Here is an 18,481-nt window from a genome sequence, read left to right as displayed (position 1 = left end):
ACACCCGTAATACTTATTTTAACATATTTATGTAGCGATTACATAATAAACAATAATACTATCACTACTAACGCGCACATAAACATAAACAATCACACCAGATTATTGACTTTCTTTCTCCTTCCGTAAACCTGTGGATGAAGACCTATTTTGTTTCTAACATATATTACGTGATTTATTTTCGAAAGATGATGCCGATAAAAGGTCAAAAATATGTGTATGGAAAAAAATTGGCAGAAAAGCATCGCACAGCAATGTGATATGGCTCACACAAGCATGACGATGCATGTGTCGTGTGAGACATTCTGCCACTATTTTTCAACACCGTTGCTGTTTGGTCCGAAAAATTATTTTCTACTCCTGCAATGAGGCATCTGATTGCTGAAACAACATACATCTATATCCCACTATCAAAATCTCCAGCGGATTCATTTGTTATTCTTAAAAAGCCTAATAAGGGAAAGAAAGAAATTAAGTTATGCAAGAACAGATACTTTAACAGACCAAAAAATGTCTACAGTAACGTACGGGAAGCTCTATATAACATGGCAGCACACAAAATTATGGATCATAGATATCTATGTCCTGGCGCTATCTGGGAGCATGACATAGAAACATCATGGGCAAGGATGTTGCAGTACTCTTCAGCCAAATGTTGCAATGAGGAAACTCTTATAAATGCTCATAAACTTGGCCACAAATGCTGCAAAATCCACAAAAAACCAAAGGCCATTAGAAAGCTGTCAGGCCAGTTGCGATGCAACACTAGCTTGTCTCACCTGATACCTGTATTAAATATTTCTATATGATTTCAAAGCTAATTTATGCTAAGCTGGTACTAATATTCAAGAGGATTAGAAGGGGGGTAAATCAGTATCTCCTTTAACTATACAGTTTATTTTACCTGGATTTTTGTTTTTATTGAGGAGATTAGGACATGCTAGGTTTCTATTGCAAGAAATGCAAACTTTAGCAATGTTAGAACAGTTAAGGCTTACTTGATAACAAACAGCCATTAAAGGTGCATGGTAAATAATCTTATTTGAGTTCTGCCTGAATCCTAAATTGTTCTTCCCCACAATTAAAAGATGACAGTCAATTTTTTTAAATTCCTTCTTCCTTTTTATGTTTAAGTTGTGGCAATGTTTATTTTTCATAAAGAAGAAGGCAATTAGAACTTCTGGTCCCTGCTTATCTAAGAACTACATCCAGCATCATCCATGAAGGACAGTACATCCAACTGCTTTAGTTTCCTCCATCATAAGCAATTCAATTGCCAAAACATAATAGATCTTAGAATGTTAAGATCTTTATAAATTATACAATGCCCAAACAATTTATTTTGGAAGGATAGGATCCACGTGAAGGCTATATTTGGAGAAAATCTAGAATTTTTGTTAGTTTGCAAATCAAGTGTTCAGTAGAGTACGACGAAAATCCTCCAGAAATGATAAAACTTGGCCTCATGAAGTTTCATAAGGAATTCCATATGAAGCTAATTTCTTTCTACCTTCTAATAGAATTTACATACTTTTCTAAACTAAGTGTAGATTTAAATAAATTCCACAAAATTTCTCAATTTGTTCCAAATATGTCCTAAATGAATGCGTAAATCAACAAGGAGATATTGTTGCCAGGATACAATACAAAAAAAAAAGTAAACAAAGGTGTGAATTAGCGATGCTGACAAGTGGCAATTGGTTATTATCTCACTTCCAGCAAAGTAATATCACTTAGAAATGAGGAATAAATTTACTGCACCTATAACAAGAATGTAATGCAGTATTGTGCATGCTTACATTAGAATATTCTCAAGATAATTTCTATATACCTTCAATGTGAAATATGGCTTTTTGTCCAAGACGCATCCTATGTTCCTGTGAAAAAGTAAGAAATTGCTTAGCATAACAGCATTCTAGGAATGGTCACCACATCTAATATAAAGCTGCCAATGTGAGTGTCTCTAGAGGAAATTTTCATGCAACAAACAGTTCAAGAAGCCTGTCCCCTTCACAGTGTAACATTCACTACAGGAGATTTTCCAATGCTTTAAAATAAATCAGAGTTGGCCAAGAACTACCAATAAAGGTAGCAGCTTGACAAAAGATCAGTATCATCCTAATTGCAATAACAGTTGCACATACTTTGTCAGAGAATAAAATGATAAAAAAATTTCTCCTTAACATCCTATCTCACACATTGATAGTGCATAAAAAATCTTTTGTACTTTGGCTTAACAAGCAAGAGCACAATAACACTTCTAAGCAAAGAGCCTAATGTTTTTTCCTCAGGTAAAGAGCAATAGGCTCCTTATAATAACAATAGTATTAGAAAATGGATACTCTCAAAACCATACAATAGAATTTGTTTGACTTGTATCTAATTGATTGATTGTTAAATTTTCATGAGTTAGTCTTTCCACTTGCAAAAGGGACAAGGCCAAAATGGGTGACCTTGTAATGTCTCAAATCCTGTATCCACGGGATGAGAGAAAATATATTGATATGAGCATGTATCACTAAATGATACTATCAACATAATTAGCATTTTTTGGGTGATCAGTTGATAGTACTAAAAATTCCTCCATCAAATGATGGAATAAAAGTATTAATATAGCTGATCGTGAATTATGTCTTTTTCCCACCCCCTAATTTGTGTAGTTCACTTTTTATTGGAGTTTGTTTGGGTCATGTTATCATTACGTAGACAATAACTTAAGTGGTTTTCAGTGTATGGAAGACCTTCGTAAAAGGGGAATGATGTCAATGAAAAATATCCTCAATTGGGGACGAAAGGATGCTTTAATTTATTGGCTTTGAGGCAAATACAAATTGGGAGTCTACATTATCCTAACTCCTAATCACATAACAATTGCACTGGAGGGTATGAAATCATGAATTGGCCTAAAACAAGGAACACAAATGTAGAGTACCTGATCAGACCCTTCATAGCAAGAAGATCAACATGATAGCAAATAACTCACAAATATTGCTGTACTTACATAATATGCAGCCCAATGGCAGATTTCGTGCTTTAGCTCGGCATCCAGTTTCTTCAGTAATTCATGAAGCAGCCTCTGAAAGATAAAATAGAAACATTTCTCATCAAAGAGAAAAAGGTATTACACAATATAATGGGGACTGGAGTTTCTTTACCTTGAGTATGATCTCTGGTGGAATACAATTAACCAGCAATTCATATACCTTTCCACGCACCTGAAACAGCCTAGAAGCATACAGAAAAGAGTCCCAATAAAGAATTTTTAGCAGAATGAATGTGAAACCACATTCAAGTTATCTGTACCAATGGAAGTATCAGACAATTCTTTAGTACAAATCAGGACTGCAGTTTTTCTAACATTTGCTCTCTTTCAAAAGAATGAAAAGTATAGATGAGGACTAATCCATCCCAGTTGCATTGCATTACATTTGCAATTGTTTATTTCCTTTTGCAGATCCAGCAGGACTTGAACTCGTAGATTAATAAATAAATACGAATGTAATGAAACAAATAAGCTACGGAAGGCTGTATTAATGCACATGTTGATAATATCATCAGAATAAGATGCTCAAAGATTGAACCTTTTAGGACTTTGCTCCTTCATCATGTCGGTTGCTATTTCGGCAACATATTCCTCCCAGTCCATTGGAGGTATTGTTTGGTTACTTGTAAATGGGTACCTATAATCATAATGCAATAGGTATGCTAACTTAAAAGCTGTTAATTGGAAAGTAAAAAAGAAAAGGAACTAACTAGTAAAACAACATTTCTTCCTATACATAAAAGGTAGCATGGAGCTTAACTGTTGGACGCGACAAGTCTCAAATGATAATATAGCTCTCCTCAGACTCCTAGCTGATTTTTCTGTGATACGAGCAGCAAACCCAGGAGGAAGTTGCAGCCCTTCTTTCTTTCCAACGAACTCCAACACACCTACAATCTGATATAAGAGAATTTCATAAAAGTACTTCAGATGAGACAAACAAACAAATGCCATTAACAGTGGGGGACTTAATCTACTACATGCACTGTAATAAAAGTTCATGTTAACTTGAGAAAGTACTAAAAGACAATATGAATTTATTTTCATTTAAATAAATAGAAAACCTACAACTCCATGTCTCCTTCAAACTACATCTTTCCAGTACAATCCAACTTTAATTAAAAGCACAATGCATGTATAGATGAGACCAAAAGATCCTTGGATAATGCCAATCAATGATTTTAAAGTAAGGAGAATCAGCATGTTAATCAAATGCCTTGAAACCATTTCTTAGTTTTAGGAAAAGACATTATTCCAAATGATTTAGGCAGAAAGTTCACGACCATTTAGAAAGAATCCAGAATTTCAATTTGCTACTTGGAAAGTTGGTATCTATTGCAGTGAATTTATACACATTTTTTTGGGTCATCTGAAGTTAACAAACTAGCAACTTATTCATTCTGCATATACATTTCTTTTTTAAAAAATATTATTTATCAAATAATAATGAGGTTGTAAAATTTTCACAACCTGTTCTTCCGAAGGTGCATTTATGCGCACATTCAGACACCGAGACCGGATTGCCTCTGTAACCTTTGAAGAACTGTTACAGCACAAGATTAGCCGGCAAGATGCACTATATTTCTCCATTGTTCTTCGAAGAGAATGTTGTGCTTCTCGTGAAAGCTTGTCGACCTCATTGAGTACTAACACTGACAATACACAGATGTACATATAAATACCACAATTAACATAGACGTGGCAATGAAATAAGAAAAGAATAAAGCATGCTCCTTAAAACTATGTTCCTCACTGATGCTGTAATGTCATAGCTTTGGAGGGTGAACATATGTCAGGAAATGAAAATATGAGAAACGAAGATAAAACCATTAACAGAATAACAATAACAATTGAAGAGCAATGTTATCTCAAAAACAATTGAAGAGTAATGTCGTTAATTCTACATAACCATGAAATTATCTCACAAACAGCAATCAAAAGATAAGCATGAAAAGCATCAAATCGTGTTGATGTTAAACCATCAAACTAAATAAAATAAATACATAAAGATAGTGCTTGGTTTGTTGATGGCAGATAGACTAAGAACCTAAAATAATAGAGAGAATCTTCAATCATTTTTTTGTGTTGTTTACTTGTCCTTGTATTATAGTGAACTGCACTGATGACTTATTGGATAATCCCTCAATTTTCTGTCTCAATATTAGGAGATTAATCCTCCTAAAAATATGAGATACTAATTAGGGAATCCCCCTGATGTGAAAATTTGACTAGAGTTTTGTAATTAGTTTCTTTTTTTCGTCCTTTTTGTGTAACAGCTAGCATACTCCTCAATATACAAGAATTTAGTTATCTCTAAATTCTACATGGTACCACAATCCTTTTTTTTTTCCTGGACTTTTCTCAGTCTTCGTTGCCTTTTAAGGAAAGGAAAAAACCAAGGTTTCAACCTCGTTTTCCTTACCTCAATTTTGTTCCTGTTGCCATCACATTCTGCTCACATGTTCATCCCCTAAAACTGATGTAGGACAAATATGGCTCACATGTTCATCCCCTAAAACTGATGTAGGACAAATATGGCTGATTTGTCCATTTAGAGATTTGGAGACAAAAACTTGGATTGTACATCTAAAAAATCTTAAGCATCAAAATCAAGAATTTGACTAAACCACACAATCGGGAAATTGAAAGATTCACGAAGCATTTTTATTGAACGATTGAACGCTCTCGAGAAGTGAAATTGTAAAAGTATTGATAATGCTTTCTAAATAATCTTTACTAAATATGATTGAACTAAGGCTAAAACTAATAAATTAGAAATGTTATTCCTGATAAAAATTGAAAACTATTACTAATATAAATTGAAAAACTAGATACTAGTACAAATAAAGTTCTAAAGCAACTAAAACTATAATAATAGACTCCTAAAATTGTATAGTCCTTGAAACATACACAGATCCAAATTATGCCGGTTTACCAATCGATAGACGGTCTACTACGTACTTTTGTTCTTTCCTTGGAGGCAATCTTGTCACATGGAGTAAAAAGCTAAATATGGTTGCTCGATCAAGTTTAGAGCCAGATTTCATCTCAATATTTTGTGAATTATAGTGTTTCAAGATATATTTGGAAGATTTAAGGATCATATAGGAAGGGCCATTGAAATTATTTTACAAAACTAGTCTACTATTAATATTTCTCACAATCTAGTTCAACATAATAAAACGAGCAAGTAAAATAGGCATTTCATAGAGGAAGGTTAGGTAGTAGATTGATTTGTACTGCATACTTCCAATTGATTCATACTTGACACGTCCTCAACTAATGGACAACTTGCAAATGTACTAACAAGAGGACACAACAGTGCAACATTCCAAGGACTTATCTCCAAGCTGGAAATAAAATATGCAGATTCACCAACTTGAGGAGTGTTGGAAAACCTCTCAATCTTCCGCCTTAATATTAAGAAATTAATCTTCTTAAAAAAATGGAATACCAATTAGGAAATCCTGTTGGTATGGAGATTTGAATTGAATTGAAATTAGGTTCCTGCTTTTTATATTAGTAACAACTATATGTACCCATGTAGATGCTCCTTCTTGATATGCAAGAAACTCAGTCTCTCTAAATTCCACATGACCAAATCTGCATTAGCAATTGAAATACTTCTAAATTACAAATGAAACTTAATATACATTTCAATATCTTGTGAATGTAGAGCAGCTTGTTACATTCTATTGATATAGAATTCAGAATACAAAAGTAAAAGTAATCTTCATAAGAAATCTATTGTTGGAAATGAAAATTGCTTAATAGAATGCAAAGTTTATCCCATTTTCAAGAAAACATATACTCTTCCTTGATCTTTAAAAAAAGGCAATGTGAATTAAAACAAGACAATCTATATTCCATTGTTAAAAATTTATACTTTTTATTTTAAAAACATATTTCATTATTAAAAATGTATGACACTTCAAGAATAGTATACCGAAGTCACCTTTATATCCTTTTTTCCCTTTTGTGTCAATGGGCCTATTCTTCGCCATCTCTTTAATTATCTCTTGAACTATATATCTGTCCTGAAAGCCTGCATCACTAGGAGTAAGCTCAACATGGTTCGTGCTTGATAATGTGGTCACTTCCAAATCAATATTTCTACTTCCAGCCTGAAATACAATTGGCGGAAAAATACCAGTAACTAAAGCAATAGAAAGGAGGACAAAAATAAGGGAAAAGAAATGCCATAGATTTACTACACTGTTTCTATCAGTTTTGCTCATGCTTTGCAATCCTCTACAATTTGACTATTTCAAGTTTGAACATAAAAGTAGGGAAAACATGACAAACATTCAGACAACTTATACCTTCATATGGCATAATTCTATATCAAACCATTCTATGAAGAAAAGATCAACAACACACAAAAGAAGCAAACATGGCCAAAGCTCAGAAACAACTAAAAGCTATAATTTTTCGTACAATATTTTCTTTCATTGAGAATTTTCTATAAAAAAAGATAATACGAGGAGCAGAAAGGTTACTTTTCCTATAACCACTATTCTTGTCAATTTGATGAAGTAATCAAATCTAAAGATGTACCTGTTGATGCTAGTTTCTCATGAAAAAGAATGCCTCAGATTCTACACAGACAAGCTCACTTTAATTGCGGACAAGCAACTCCCTTTTTTAGTCAAAGAGAAAGGATGGAACAAGCAATTTAACTTAGTATTTCGGTATGCCATAGGCATTGGAAATTAATTTCCTTCAGTTCAAGTACATTCAATAGAAATTACCATTCACACAGATTACATCAGAATACAAGGAAAATAAACTTTTTTTAAATAAAAAGTATGGTATATATCATTAAATCACAAGTACCAAGGGGGTGCCAACCCATGTACAAGATATCTATAAGATCCCCTAGATCATCCATAGAATAAAGACTCAAAACCGAAAACTAATGTCTGAAGCCAGATATCTAGCTCTAACCCTCTCAAACTCATCTTCACCCCTTCAAAAGCTCTCATGTTTTTTTCTTTTCACAGCACCCAAAATATAGCGAGGGGTATGAGACCCACATGTTTCCTTCCACCACATGTTTCCAAAAGGAAAAGAAACTTTATGATCCTTCACTATAAGTTTCAATATTAAAGATTTATTTTTAAAAAAAGTTTCAATATTAAGATGGAAAGGGTGAAACATACATCAATTTTCCATGTCCTGTTCTCCACCTTCACCTACAAAGACATTGGAAAAATAGTACTTAGTATCCACTTGGTGAACAGTAGCTCTTAGTCACTAGCAATACCAATAAGACAATTCTGAACCTTATGAAAAGGTGCCTTTTGTTCTAAATTCCTTTGGAAAAAGTTAAAAATTTCATAATTTAAGTTTCATATGTTCTTCTTTGTTTCCTCTACTAACGGGTCAGAATATGAAACTGCATTGGACAACGAGTACAAGAATCATAATTAAAAAGCTTTACTCTTTTTTCATTCGACTCACTAAGACTAAGACAACTGTCTGAACAAGGTAATAGAAACTCCCTAGCTTCTCCATCCCAAACTTACCTATCAGTTAGTTCTCACATTAGCCAAATGGGAAAAATCAAAATCACCAAAAAGGAGGAAAATTGAATTAGTGGGAATACTGAAAATGATACCTTTTCAGCGCTGGGTCCAAAAATTTGTCTGAGAAGCGCCATGATTAGGGTTTTCTTGCCCGAACCACTCGGGCCATAGAAAAGCAAATGTGGGCAATCTTGCTCCGAGACCTGCACAAAAGACGAGATATTTAGGGGCAATTACGTACCAGAAAGCCTAGAATTGGACCAAAACACAGAAATAAGCACCAATTTTATGCGCTTAAGTATAGCAGTACCAGTTTCTTGAGGTTCTGGGCGATATCTTCATGGACCATAATCTGGTCTAGCGTTTTCGGTCTGTACTTGTCTACCCACAGCATCTTCTTCAGAATCTCACACACTGCCACCGATCTGCCACAGAATGAGCGCAGAAGTGGCGGGAAATAGAGCAAACAGTAAACTGAGGGTTTTTATAGGACAGATGAGATCAAGCATCTTTTTTTAAAAAAAAAAAAATCAATCAATTAACTTAATTTTTAATTTTATGAACAAAAAAGTGTTTAATTTTTTTTATTCATAATTTTGAGCAATTAATTTAATGATTAAATGCTTAACATTTCTATTATATTTACTTGAGTGTCTGATATTTATGATTGTATTTTTATGTGATTATATCAAATCTAATGTTATAAGCTATCCTACTTGATTTACAAACATCATAATGACATATTAAATATATAAAAAATACAAAATTTATAAATAAATAAAAATATCTTAAAATTAAAAACAATATAAATCCAAGTCATTATTACTATCTCATTTTTCACTCTATATTTTAATTCATAATAAAAATATAAAATGATGAACGCAGTGAAAATAATTATTATAATCTTTTTAGTTGGATTAGTGTTACAATAATTTTTATTTTAATATTTAATATTATGTATTTTTATGTGTTTTTCTATATATGATGATCTAATTTTTGTATATCGGACACTATATCAAATTATACTAAATTAAAATTATTAATTGATAGAGATACTTAATAAAATATAATAATTAATATCGAGAATTTGATTAAATTTATCGAAAAATAATGAACACTCAATTTCTTAAAATAAAAAATTCGAGATGTGATTGAACAAAAACAAAATATTTGCTTAAAATAAAACTTTTAAGTATTTAATTGAATAAAATGTACAAATTTAGGCATATAAAGTTGCATTTAGACATAAAAATAATGATAACAATCACCACTGGTTCATGAGAAATCATATTTAAATTTGATTTATTAAGAAAAAAAAGAGAGAGAAACAATATTTATTAAATTCAATATAAAAGAATAGGAGTCTAACTAAATTTTCGTGTTAAATAAGACAAATATTTAATATCAACTATGAGGTTTAGTCTTAAAAAAATATTAATTTATTTACAAAAATATCAAAAAAGTTTACTAGTGATCTACTGTAAATCGGATAAAAACCGAAATCATCAAATCCGACATAATTTATGTAACAACTCCGCAAATATTCAAATAAAATAAATTATAAATTAAGTGCGGAAGCGTAATAAATATTTAAGATTTACACTTCCTACACAATCATTTAAAGAACTAAATGGGGCTGCGGATTTTAGTTTTAAAAAAAAATACAAGAAATAAGGAAATAAACGAAAATTAAAGAAAACTAGCGTATACTTGCAATTCTCTTGCGGTTCGGGTTCCGAAACTTGGTTCTCTTGATCTGAAATTGTTAAATAAAGAATGAACTACACTAACCGGTAAAAACATCACATTATATCACCGACACATAAGTAAAAGTTAGTAGAAAATAAAAAAAAAACACTAATGGAGTACTAAATTTAACAAATTCATTTATCAATCATAAAACCATTTACCGTCCACTCACTGTAATGGAATTTATAAAAACAACATATACAGACAATAACATTATACAGATCATGATTTGATGTATAATCAGCAACATAACACATATTATAATTCTATAACCATTATCAATAAATCAAACAATAACTGTCACTTTTTTTACCAGCCTGCTGGTATTCATAGGAGTTCATAGGGATGTCATCACTACATGTGAACCTTTTCATTTAACATTCTCAATTACGGGCCGTTCCCATACTCCGTCTGGTATGAGTACCGATTTACTAAATTTCAATACTCCGTCCGGTATGAGGGTGAAGCGTGCCGTCCCTACATCTCGTTCGGTATGAGCACCAAATTATCAAATCTCCATACCCCGTCCGGTATGAGACAACATTCACAGTAGATTTTTCTATATACCCGATCCGTCCACCATCTCTCAGAATTTACAGTAAGGCTGTCGTTTTATCTATTCTATTTTTTTCTAATTCAACAGTAAATACATACAATAAACCATACATGCATTCAAAGCCATAAAATCAATTAATATGGTACTATCATGCATTTAAATTGTAAAACAATCAATAAAGCAATAGTAAAGAATTTTCGGTTATGGGTTCATTAACAATTCATAATTAATTATGCATATTTTCTAAATTCACACAAAATATCATATTATTATTATTTATTTAGACTTTAATTCTATAATAGGGAATAAGGTGAATGATTCTTATTCGATTTGATACCTGAAAAGCTAAAATGTTCGACTGCACCTACGGGCGATTCTCGGATTTCCTAAATTTTTTTTTCAGAAATTAAAACGCGATAATAATACCTATAAATGTTCCAAACAAACCCAAAATCAGTCCTAGGACCCACTTGGCCAATTTCAAAATTCCAGCACTGCGGCTCCGCCGTGCTCTGGCGACGGTCTACCTTGGGTCGGCTATTTTCGACTGTTTTCAGTCAAATTTGATCGATTTTGCATCAATCCATGTGAAAAAATATATTAAATGGCATCGGTTAGCCTAAAAAACACAAAAAATTGAAACTTATTGGCAGCTCCTCCGGCTCACGCTACAGTTGAGTGTTTTGCTCCAGTTAACTTGTAGAGAAGGATACGGTAATCACAACGGTAGAAAAATTACACAGAACAGGAATCGGGAAGGGTCTCATTGGAGACGTTTTGTGAAATTGCGGCGCTGCCGGGCTTTGCCCACATTTTTAGGCCAATCGGCCGGTCCTTTTGCTCCAATTTGACCATAAGTGTGTTTAAAATTGAATTTCGAGCAAAAGGAGAAATTTTTACCTTTTTTGGCGGGCTCCGGTGGTACGGCGGGTGGTTGCAGTCTCCTTCTCGGCGGGTGGGTCTTCTTCTCCGGCGAGAGGGTTTGGCGGCTAGGGTTAGGGTTTGGTATAGATGGGGGTTATTTATATTCGTTCGCTTTTAATCTGGATTGTCTATCGCGTTTGATCTGAACCGTTCGATTGTGGGTACGTGGATCGCCGGCGTGACCCCTCTCGCGTGGCATCGCGTCAGCATCCGCTGCCACGCTGCGCATCCTGGTTCGTCGGAGCTACTAACTGGACGTACCACATGGCAGAACTTTCATAAATTGTAATTTGATCTCCAGTTTTCGATTTTTCTTTAAAAAATACATTCATAACCCAAATTTTCACCAAAATTGTTTTCAATTTTATCCACCTTTAATTTTTACTATAAATTAAATTAGAAAAAATTAAAAAATTATATTTCTTAATTTTAAATTACATTAAAATTTTATTTTAAGTGTTACAACTTAAATAATAACTTAAAATTTAAGTAACCCATACTTTTCTACATATAATAAAATATGACGAAATAAAATAATATTTTATAAATAAATAATTATATTAAACACACTAACTATTTTTTTATTATCCGAGTGTTGAGAAGGGATAAAAGGTTCAACACTCGGAGATTTTAGTTATGCTAATTTCAAAGTATATTTCCATTTAGAGATCACAATCAAGTCAACAAATTTAGGCATTCAAATTGCTCCACCACCTCAATGTAGTTTTTTCTAGTGAAATTCCAGTCTAGCTCGAGCCTGGAAGGTAAAAGAGTAGACTGATAATACAAATTAAACTAACCTAATATCTCTAACTCTCTTCTCTTGTCATCCTCAGTCTCTCACTCGAGTTTTATCGCCACAAAGAGAGCGTGTGCCTGCTGCAGACCTGCTATGCTGCTTTGCTCGTCAACTGTTGGAAATTCCACTGACTATCTAGACAATTTTGTGTCCACCCTCTCCGCTATTGCCAACTCTTTGACTATCTAGTCAAATCTCGCATACACTCTCTGTACTCAACTTTCTGTTTTTCTTTCTTGGTACTGAACACTCGAAAAAAGTAGAAGAATCAGTTGTATCCATGTAAAATACAAGTTCTGAGCATGGCAAGTAGACAAAAGATTATAAGACAATGTAACAAAACAATGGCTGCCAAACGAAGAGTAGCACTTCTCACCAAACTGCAGCCACTTCCACCCAATTAATTGTCTAAAAGAGAGTAATATATATACATAAATGTATATATGTTAAACAGGAGATACAAATCAAACTTGAGTCATCAGTAACTATAGAATGCGAGCATCATGCTGTTTCAACTAAATGCAACTGCCTAGACAAAGATAATATTTTACACAACCCAGTCATAGAAATAAAAGGTCTGAGACCCATGAAAAATTACAAAAGGATTCAATAAATTTTTGTCTTAAAAGCAAACCGTTGAGGATTCTGCACTTCCGGACCACTTATTTTTACACTAGATATTAAACAGAAGTAATATTCACAACGTTTGCACAGCCAAACCATCAAGAAACACAGGCACAGTTAAGGGCAATTTTGCTAGCACCAGATGTCCAATTACAGCATTAGCAATTTATCATATCATAAGGAATTTACATATTCTATGTGAGGTTCAGACCAAAAGCAAATAAGAAATTTAAAAATTGCACAAGATTAAGTTCAAGCAGAAAAAGTTAAGCCCTATCGGTGACAATATTCAATCATACATAAATTCGGTTTCCAATAATTTCTCCATTTTTCAATATTATAGAGTATTTGATCATAATTTTACGTTTCTATTTTATGAAAAAACAAATACTGTTTTTTGATTACAAAAAAAAAGGATTTATTAAGGTAAGAGGAGAACAGTCCAAAGAAATGAGGAAGAGATATCCTCCAGAAATTACAGAAAATAATAAGCTAAAAATTACAAATAAATAAAAATCATACAGGATATACTAAATTAGTGACAGAAAATAATAATCTCCAAATTCCAATGGAGTTGAGAAATAGGCAGGTTAAAGAATTTTCCATGCACCTTCACCCATAATGATGCCAAAAACTTCACCTTATCCCACATCTCATGGAAGACGTATTGTGGTCACTAAAAGTTTTTTGATTTCGTACAAGCTATATTGTCCTTAAACTAGAAAAGATAGTTCCTCATCACAAAAAAGTTTCGCTTCCTTTCTCACTCGATCACCCTTAAAATACACCCCTGAAAAAAAGTAAACCATCAGGAAACTTCGTGAAAAATGGAACACAGCAAATCCTCCTAAAACAACGAAAGGAAAAAGGAATACTTCAGAACAACAATGCATCCAAATCCCTTTGCAGAAAAGCCAAATAGACATTGCTAAAAGAAACTATGAGTATTGGCCCAGAAAGCGGCAAATCAAAATGTTATGTCCTGAAAGCAAGGCAGATGGCTAGAACGATTTTTGAAGAGCCTAGCCATACACTCCAACTACAATGCATCCAAAAATGGTACCTATGCACATTTCATGTTCATTTGACTAGCCAAGATGGCACAACAACATTATTTTTAGCAGCAAACTTGCAGTATTTGCAACATCAAGATGCTCGTGTAGACAAATAAATAAAAGGACAAGTTGACAACAGGCCATAGTATTGATTCTTTTCTTTTTGGAACTTTCTTTTTTATTTTACTAATTCTTTCCCTGAACCAGAAACCTAGACTACATAACCAATGAATGGCCCGCAGTATATTTCAGACACCAGTCTGGTATAAGCAGCATACTTCGACAAAATATTTTCTTTACTAACACCAGAAAAAAGAACTTCTACCTTAACTTGCAGAGTTAATTTACATTCACAAAACAATTTTGAAACAATCATACCTGGTACATGTGCATTATATATAGAGAGGTAACTTCTTCCTTGTGTTGTCAAAGCAGGGCCTAGAGGCCGCTTCACATATGGACACCATTTTCTTCAAAAACTGGCAGTTATCAAGACTTAAAAGAAGGAAAGAGATCTCTACGGAAATGCCCCTTCAGATAGTGAATATTGGTCTCCGCTCTTGTCTCTTGCATAAGCATCTGAATTTAGGGAAGCGATGCTATATAAGGCAACAGCCTCTGCAATTTAATCCTTCAGAATACGCCAGCACTTCTAAATATCTTCATGAGTGGGCAAAAAAAAAAAGGGCAGCTTCATGTATGGTTTTTCCCTCAGAAAATTAGAAACAAGTAACACGATGTTCCCCGAACTCATGGTAGGAACTCAACATTGACATTCTCATCTTTCCTGTTGGCTTTTCCAGTAGGAAATGTTGGAAGCAATTTTAGATGTTCGCGATAATTTTCATCCTTTGATAGTAAGTCTACCACTATGGAGATAGTAGTGGCATCTGGTGATAAATTTCTCTCATGCATTTTGTAAAGAAGTTCAACAACTTTTTCTGTTTTGTTACTTTGCAAGAATCCATTCATCAGCACATTAAATGTGAACACATTCGGAGCACAACCCTTCTTCTCCATCTCTAATAGCAAATTATTTGCCTTTTCCAATTGCCGCTCTTTACATAGTCCATAGATCATAGTGGTATATGTTACTACAGTTGGCACCATGCCTTCATGAGACAATCTATTGAATAGTTCCCATGCAATTTTGATCTTTGCTGTTTTAAACAATCCATCAATCATGCAGTTGAAGGTTTCGATATTACGTTTTCCATTGTCTAAAGTATAAAACATTTGTATTGCCTCGGGAACACGACCATTCTTGCAAAGTCCATCAATAAAAATATTATGGGTAACTGAATCTGGTTCAACAGAAAATATTTGCATCTCATCATATAGTTTCTTTGCATCCACAACCCTCGCTGCCTTGAAAAGACCCTTCATTAATGTATTAAACGTAATAATTGTTGGTTTAATGGCTTCAGAATTCATAGCCCTAAAAAGACACATAGCTTCTTCAACCTTGTTATTCTGACAGTAGCCATTGATCAATATATCGTAACTAACATTATCATGTTCACATCCCTCAATTATCATACGATGAAACAGCTCCCTTGCATCATCTGTCCTACCCACCAAACAATACCCATCTATCAGTGTATTATAACTTATTGTATCAGGAATTTCACCTCTCTGAATCATTAATTCAAAAAACCCCTTCGCTTCTTCTATGTTACCTTTCTTGCACACTGCATCGATTAACACATTAAATGTCAATACATTGGGGCCAATACCTTGATCTAGCATCTGAACAAAAAAGGCCTTAGCTTCTTCCAATTTATCCCTCAAACATAATCCAGAAATTATAGAGGTATAAGTAACAACATTTGGACAGATTTTCCGAGTCTTCATTTCCAAAAACAGTTCTTTTGCCTCCTCTATTAACCCATGTTTACAAAAGCCATCAATAATGGTATTATAAGTAACAAGATTAACACCAGAAGCAAGGTTTTCACGGTACATTTCTTCATGTATTTGAACCGCAAGATTGAGGTTCCCTGTTCGACACAACCCATTAATCAAAGTCCCATATGTAACCACATCAGGCCTACAACCAAAGACAATCATCTTCTCAAACAATTTGGTGGCCTTACAAACATTGTCCTGCATACACAACCCTTTAACTAAAGCGGTAAAGGTCACTGCATTTGGCCTAAAACCGCTTCTAAAAATCCTTCCCAACACAGAAAAACCAACCGCGACCCTACTAGTATTGCAAAAATAATTCAGCAAAATATTTAAAGTAAAAAGATCAGGAAAAAATCCATTTGCAACCAGTCTTTTGTAAAACAACTCAAGATCAGCGCAGTGTTTATTCTTAGCTACTGCTCCCAACAACATATTTAAAGATGACATTTTACGAGTGGGCTGCATGTGAATCAATTGATCAAAAAGTTGCAAAGCTTCATTGAGCGTGATATTACCTGAATTAGACTTAGTTTTAAGGACCTTCAAAACTTGGGTCAGGTTCTGAGAAGGGGATTCAGATTTAAGATATGAAGTATTGGGTTTGCGCGGGGAAGCGAAGAGAGAGGAGAGTTTATTACCTTTCCCTTTGAATGCTGCCGTCGAAGAAGAAGATGAAGAAGAAAACAGAATTTTGAAAACCATTTTGTTAATCCGGATGTTGGGGCTTTGCGTTTCGGCCACAATACTAGTTTTATGGTTTTCCAACTTTTCATTTCTCTTCAATCTTCTTCAATTCGCAGAGCGGTGAGGCTACCCCCAGATAGCAGTTACTCGGTTGGTTGCCGTGAAGAGCAGCTCTTCTTTCTGCCGTGAAGTTCAGCAAAAGCAGTTTCTTATTTTGAAAAGGAACTTTTAGAATTTATTTATTAGTATTCTGATTTTTTAAATTAAATCCAATAAGAAATATTTTTAATTAATTTATTTAAATAATGATAAATTTAATAATATGATTAAACATTATATATTAACTGAAATTTCATTAATATCCTTAAGTCTATATATACTCTTATATTTCTTTATTTTATTTTTGTATTCCACTTTATTTTTTCTATATTTATTTTTATTAACTTTTTCTTATATTTTTATTGAAAACTTTTTTTTTTGGGTCAATTTTCTTATATTTTGTTATGATCTTACATACACTGATGAATTATTTTCTTTTATGTAATATGGTTTTCAAATGTAAATCTTTATAATTATTTTAGTTGATCAATAAATTACTTGTAAAATTAATATTAAGTTAATTAATGTACTATTAATAAACTAACACTTTCATAGATTTTTAATAATAAAGTTATTTAATGTAGTGATATAGAATTAAGTTCTCAATAAATTATAAAATAAATTGTACTTTACTTAATAAAAACAAAAATGAGCACCCAGTAGCAACTGGTTGCTTCTTAAACCGATATTATCTGGGCAAGTATCGAATGATTTGCCACCATGAACATAGAGGCTGCCAAGGTGGGTGCTACAAAGATGGGTAATTTCTTGTGATTGAACTAATGGGAAATGTGAGGAATCCTATTGACGATATTCGCTCTCAATCACAGTTTGGTACAAAACTTAGTATGGAGATCGGGTATTCGAAGATAGTATTATTCCTAAGAGGATGACAGTTGATGGGAGATTGTTGTCATCGCAAGTATAACAATGATTTACAGGCTGTATCAAAAATAAAAAAGATTACACAGTGGTGTCTAGGAGAGTTTTCCAGCAAAGGTGGTTGGTATTGAACATACTAATAACAGGCCATTGTTATATCCTTTACCGTTGACCCAATCTTTGCTTGATACCGTCGGATTATTGAACGGAAAAGATACTAGCATTGTTATTATGTTTGAACTTCCCGAAATTTGTCTGAAAACGATGTAGCTTTACAGACCTCACTTGAAAACATTGGTGCAAGTACAAATAGAGCTCACCCAACTACAGCTCAAAGCTCCAACTGCCTTACACTTGTTCTAGACTGTTAAGCCTAACCTAGTACTAAATTCATGTCCATTACCCCCTCGGCCTTAACAATGCTCTAGCTGAAACAGAAATCCTAGAGAACCAAACACCACAATTGAGTGAAACTATTGCTGATACAGATCCTATTGCACTCTGACATCATTAACATGGTGATGCAGTTCCAGAAAATACATGACGCTATGATTTGGCTTTTTGCTGTGAATAAGGGGACTTAATCATGGCAATATCAACTAATTTTGAAGTTTAACAGAGTAGAAC

General features: G+C 33.4%; 2 protein-coding genes across 5 annotated transcripts; both read right to left on the bottom strand.

Moving 5' to 3' along the window:
- Positions 1-331: 331 nt before the first annotated feature.
- On the bottom strand, positions 332-9,044 carry EMB2775 (ATPase family associated with various cellular activities (AAA)). Its single transcript, XM_022033084.2, has 11 exons — positions 8,882-9,044; positions 8,664-8,774; positions 8,206-8,238; positions 6,999-7,167; positions 4,514-4,695; positions 3,804-3,940; positions 3,582-3,680; positions 3,156-3,225; positions 3,002-3,076; positions 1,832-1,877; positions 332-703 (listed from the first exon to the last, which is right to left on the bottom strand). The coding sequence occupies exons 1-11, from the start codon at positions 8,963-8,965 to the stop codon at positions 645-647; spliced, it is 1,065 nt and encodes a 354-aa protein (XP_021888776.1). The 5' UTR covers positions 8,966-9,044; the 3' UTR covers positions 332-644.
- Positions 9,045-12,428: 3,384 nt separating this feature from the next.
- Positions 12,429-17,102, bottom strand: LOC110807809 (uncharacterized). Of its 4 annotated transcripts, none has more exons than XM_088222808.1 (3): positions 14,657-17,102; positions 13,834-14,013; positions 12,429-12,841 (listed from the first exon to the last, which is right to left on the bottom strand). In XM_088222808.1, the coding sequence occupies exon 1, from the start codon at positions 16,889-16,891 to the stop codon at positions 15,029-15,031; it is 1,863 nt and encodes a 620-aa protein (XP_088078934.1). In that variant the 5' UTR covers positions 16,892-17,102; the 3' UTR covers positions 12,429-12,841; positions 13,834-14,013; positions 14,657-15,028. The 4 variants fall into 4 exon arrangements, with proteins under 4 accessions (XP_088078934.1, XP_088078935.1, XP_021888760.2 ...); XM_088222809.1 differs by having other exon boundaries at positions 13,864-14,013; XM_022033068.2 differs by having other exon boundaries at positions 12,429-14,013.
- Between the last annotated feature and the right edge of the window lie 1,379 nt (positions 17,103-18,481).

Source organism: Carica papaya, chromosome 6 (assembly GCF_054855325.1).
Source record: "Carica papaya isolate Zhongbai chromosome 6, ASM5485532v1, whole genome shotgun sequence".
Taxonomy (NCBI): Eukaryota; Viridiplantae; Streptophyta; class Magnoliopsida; order Brassicales; family Caricaceae; genus Carica; species Carica papaya.
Note: the sequence above shows the minus strand (reverse complement) of the source record. Positions and strands in the feature narration are given on the sequence as shown.

Bases quoted from the DNA above. Each gene is read 5' to 3' on its own strand.
- EMB2775 (XM_022033084.2), bottom strand. From the start codon at position 8,965: ATGCTGTGGGTAGACAAGTACAGACCGAAAACGCTAGACCAGATTATG. The intron at 4,696-6,998 runs GTGACTTCGGTA...GTGTATTGTCAG, and splicing joins AGGGAAAAAAGGATATAAAG to TGTTAGTACTCAATGAGGTC. The intron at 1,878-3,001 runs GTAAGTACAGCA...ACTTTTTCACAG, and splicing joins GCCATTGGGCTGCATATTAT to GAACATAGGATGCGTCTTGG.
- LOC110807809 (XM_022033068.2), bottom strand. From the start codon at position 16,891: ATGGTTTTCAAAATTCTGTTTTCTTCTTCATCTTCTTCTTCGACGGCA.